This window comes from Neltuma alba, unplaced genomic scaffold (genome assembly GCF_004799145.2).
Source record: "Neltuma alba isolate B1F8T4 unplaced genomic scaffold, ASM479914v2 tig00013075_pilon, whole genome shotgun sequence".
Classification (NCBI taxonomy): Eukaryota; Viridiplantae; Streptophyta; class Magnoliopsida; order Fabales; family Fabaceae; genus Neltuma; species Neltuma alba.
Window position 1 is genome coordinate 862 of NW_021637408.1, and position 4,091 is coordinate 4,952.

A 4,091-nucleotide genomic window follows, 5' to 3' on the forward strand; every position below is an offset into this window, starting at 1 on the left:
GTCTCTGTGGTCCCCGCCACCTAGCGCCATCCCCGCCCCCTCTATATCCTCAAACCCTCCACGGTACTGCTACCCCAGGTACGTTTTCCCAACTCTTCATCGCTTCAAGAGCAAAAAGGTGGGCCCTTTCAATCTCTCGTCATCGTCGTCGTCATCATCCTTGTCCTGCGAGCGGTATTTTGGTGGGTTCATCGAATTGAAAAATCTACAGTCCCTGTCTTCCTCCGTATGCTATACGTATGATCTTCGTTGAATTTTACAAATACTACAACGGGCCAACAGTAATTTCTTTCTCTCATCGCGGAGAATGGGATTTAGGTGCAGGATTTTTCTCGCCTTCCCAACTTCAAAGCTCAATACGGGAAAACCACTCTTTCTCAACCATCTCGAATTGTCTTCCCCTGTGAGAGAAACCTTCCGATAGCCTTGTGGACCTGTAAGCTTCCTGTATTTTATTCTTAGGATGATGTAATTAGTTTTGTTTGTGTATCTGGGCCTGATTAATTTATTATTTAGTTTAGGAGGTTTACGATTCTTTAATGCCAATGATAACATTTTTAAAACTCGAAACCCAAAAAAAAAAAAAATCCTTTCTTCTCCTGGAGCCCAGCGGAACGTAATCATGGGTGTCTGTGTTTCTCTGCTATCGATATGAATTAGCAGTATTCTTTTTTCGGGTTGCTGTTGAGTTTTATTTTTGTATTATTTAATTTGCAGGATTATTTGATTATTAACATTTGTTTATTCGGTATCTGTGTGGGATTTTTCAGGCTCTACGGAAGGTGGTATTTGACTTTTTCGCTCATAGGGATTTGCTGTTGAGGTTACCGAAGGTCAGGTCCTGAACAGTGAACAAACATCGCCCTGTTTTATCGTTTCTTGAATGTGAATGGGCTCTGATGAGCTCCATAGGTTTCCGTCTCCGAATGGAACTGTACTTATCTAAATCTGAAATTTGCTCATCCTTCTTTGGTCTTCGTTGGTTCGAATGGATTTTTCATTTCTTTGAGGGAAAAATTTGAAGGCTCTTTATTGTTTGTTCGTCTGCTAATTGCTGTTTTGTGGGAGCTTCGTGATCTGTGCAAATATTATTCAAGGAGTAGTGCGTGTTCGGTTGTTTGAAGCCTTCTTCTCAGCTGGAGATTCATACGTATCGGTATTTTAGGGCTTGAAGGAATCAGAGAGAGAATATAGGATAAAATGGAAGAAGATACCTCTTCATGGATAAGAAGGACGAAATTCTCTCACACTGTGTGCCACCGATTGGACTCTTCAAGATTGGCCACGATTCCTCTCTGCATTGAGTCTGAAGCCGCCTCTGGTCTTAAATCGAGGCCTACAGTTTCTTTCAATCTGAACCATGGCGCTGATGGACCAAAGATGCATCAAAATCCTAATGTGAAAAAGCCGAGATCTGTGTCTCCTTTACCAGAAACATTCCTCTCTGACACCTTCCGCGAAGCCAAGCATGAACGAAAGAGGTTCTCAACTCCTGGTCCTCGGAGGAAAGAACATCATGATAAGAATCATGACAAGAGGATCATGGGGAAGGTGTCGAATAAGGACTCTCGAGAGGTCAAAACATTCAATTTGAAATCGCCATCGCGAAGTCCGATCTTGTCAAGTTCGAAATCGAGCGATAACCTGAGGGGTCGGAAGGAATCTGCGTGGACCAAGTATTTTGACCATGGCGGAGGAAGAGTTACTGCTCTTGAAACTGCAGAAGAATGGACGGTTGATCTTTCTAAGCTCTTTCTTGGGCTTAGGTTTGCTCATGGAGCTCATAGCCGACTCTATCGCGGTAATTATAAGGATGAACCTGTTGCAGTGAAACTTATTAGGGTACCAGATGATGACGATAGTGGAACCATGGCTGGTCGATTAGAGAAACAGTTCATTAGAGAAGTCACTCTTTTATCTCGTCTCCACCATGAAAATGTTATAAAGGTGCTCGAATTCTTTCACTTCTCCTATTTTTTGTGTTTTATTACAGTAAAATTGCTCTTCACGTAAAGGATCTGTTACATCTTGTTCATTTAGAAAGTCAACAAGTCCATTGCTTTTTCTAATTGACAAGGTTTCGTTAAAAGATTCTTACTTGCAAGTAGTTTTTTCAATGAAAATATGGAGAAACTAGTTCTCAATTTCTGATGTTTTTTTATCATAGAACGAGGTAGGAGATTCCCTGAGAACTGGCCGACTTTTGTCTTTTGACGCATTAATTAGTTGTGTCAAAGTAATCAGCCGTAGTACTAAGCGAGAAGATGTATAGTTTATGCATCCTTCACCTGTTCTGTTGGAATTACGTACAGTAATAACGGGGCTTTGACTTTTATATCATGTCCTATCTAATATATTTAACCTCTCTTGCGCAGTTTGTAGCAGCTTGCAGAAAACCACCCGTCTATTGTGTCATCACAGAATTTCTGTCAGAAGGTTCCTTAAGGGCATACTTGCATAAGTTAGAGCACAAAACTGTTCCTCTTGAAAAACTAATAGCTTTTGCTCTGGAAATTGCCCGTGGAATGGAATATATACACTCTCGAGGTATCATACATCGGGACCTTAAGCCAGAGAATGTCCTTATCAGTGAAGATTCTCACCTCAAAATTGCTGATTTTGGCATTGCTTGTGAGGAGGCATACCGTGATGTATTTACTGATGACCCTGGCACATATCGTTGGATGGCCCCTGAGATGATCAAACGTAAATCCTATGGGAGAAAGGTTGATGTGTACAGTTTCGGGCTGATCCTATGGGAAATGGTGACTGGGACAATACCGTACGAGGATATGACTCCCATCCAGGCTGCTTATGCTGTGGTAAATAAGGTATGCTTCTTCGCAACCAGGTCTTGTGAGCTTGCAATGTGAAAAATGTCATTGCCTTTCTTACTGTTCATAGGATTTCTCTTGAACAATAAGAAAAATTACCCAGCCCTTTCCCCTCCCTCAATCCACCTGTATTGCTTTCATTATCTATTCCTGTCTTTTGGAGTTCGAGCCTAGGCGTTGGATAAGGCATGATCTGATGTGCCTTGCAATATCTGAACATTTTGAGCCTAATTTTAAATTTTTTACAGTTTATTATATAAAAGTGGCCGTTATGTTTAATGTACTGTAACTGCACATGACCTAGACTTTTAGCCTTGTTCTCTACGTGTGAAAAGTATCAACCGTAAGTTGAGAGATGTGGGAATGACTTGCTGATACAAAAGAGGAAATGGAGTGCAAGTTTGTTTTGATAATTTCCTAAACTAGCGCAAATAGGTTTCTTCTAATAATACTGTAAATGATTATATCCGCTCGAGTGACATTACATTTTAGCCAATAAATTGCTAAGAATAAAGCTAATTCAAATTTTGGGGTCTATAAGCTTCTGGAAAGCACGGAGAAGTTGTTATAATGTAGTCGGCAAACCATCTAGCTTTTTTTCCCCCTCCCTTTTTTCTCTTATCACGGAACGGCAATAACAAGCTTTACATAAGCATTTCTAATGTTTTCGTGATTTGTCTTCTACTTTTTCCAGAATTCAAGACCTGTTATTCCTTCAAGTTGCCCATCTGCTATGCGAGCTTTAATTGAGCAATGTTGGTCCTCACATCCAGATAAGAGGCCCGAGTTCTGGCAGATTGTCAAGATATTAGAGCAATTTGAATCTTCACTTTCCCTTAATGGAACTATGAAGCTACCGCAAAACTTTTGTTGCCAAGACCATAAGAAAGGACTGCTTCATTGGATTCAAAAGCTTGGTCCTGTGCATCAAAATAACGGCCCTGTGCCTAAGCCGAAGTTCACTTAAATCTTCATAGTGGCTTGGTTTTTGTTCCCAGGTCTTTTGTAATTAACAATGAAAGGTTTGTTTTTTGAGCTTTTCTGATTCTAGTCCTCTGTATAAGATTCAAGTGAGAGTAAATTGGTTGTAGGATTGTGCACTGAGGTGAATCCAACTTCTATTTATGCTGTGCATTCGCCAACTAAAATGATTGTATGGCACTTTGGCTTTATGTGTAATTGATTTTTTTTTTTGGGCAACAGCTTTATGTGTAATTGTGGCTTAAACAAAAACCTTAAATCTCTCCTCTGCTCAAA

General features: G+C 40.4%; 1 protein-coding gene across 1 annotated transcript; it reads left to right on the forward strand.

Annotated features, from left to right (window-relative positions):
* Positions 1 to 819: 819 nt before the first annotated feature.
* Positions 820 to 4,091, forward strand: LOC114734086 (serine/threonine/tyrosine-protein kinase HT1). The gene is made up of 3 exons (XM_028921593.1): positions 820 to 1,947; positions 2,376 to 2,831; positions 3,529 to 4,091. The coding sequence occupies exons 1-3, from the start codon at positions 1,201 to 1,203 to the stop codon at positions 3,799 to 3,801; spliced, it is 1,476 nt and encodes a 491-aa protein (XP_028777426.1). The 5' UTR covers positions 820 to 1,200; the 3' UTR covers positions 3,802 to 4,091.

Bases quoted from the DNA above. Each gene is read 5' to 3' on its own strand.
- LOC114734086 (XM_028921593.1), top strand. From the start codon at position 1,201: ATGGAAGAAGATACCTCTTCATGGATAAGAAGGACGAAATTCTCTCAC. The intron at 1,948-2,375 runs GTGCTCGAATTC...TCTCTTGCGCAG, and splicing joins ACCATGAAAATGTTATAAAG to TTTGTAGCAGCTTGCAGAAA. The intron at 2,832-3,528 runs GTATGCTTCTTC...TACTTTTTCCAG, and splicing joins CTTATGCTGTGGTAAATAAG to AATTCAAGACCTGTTATTCC.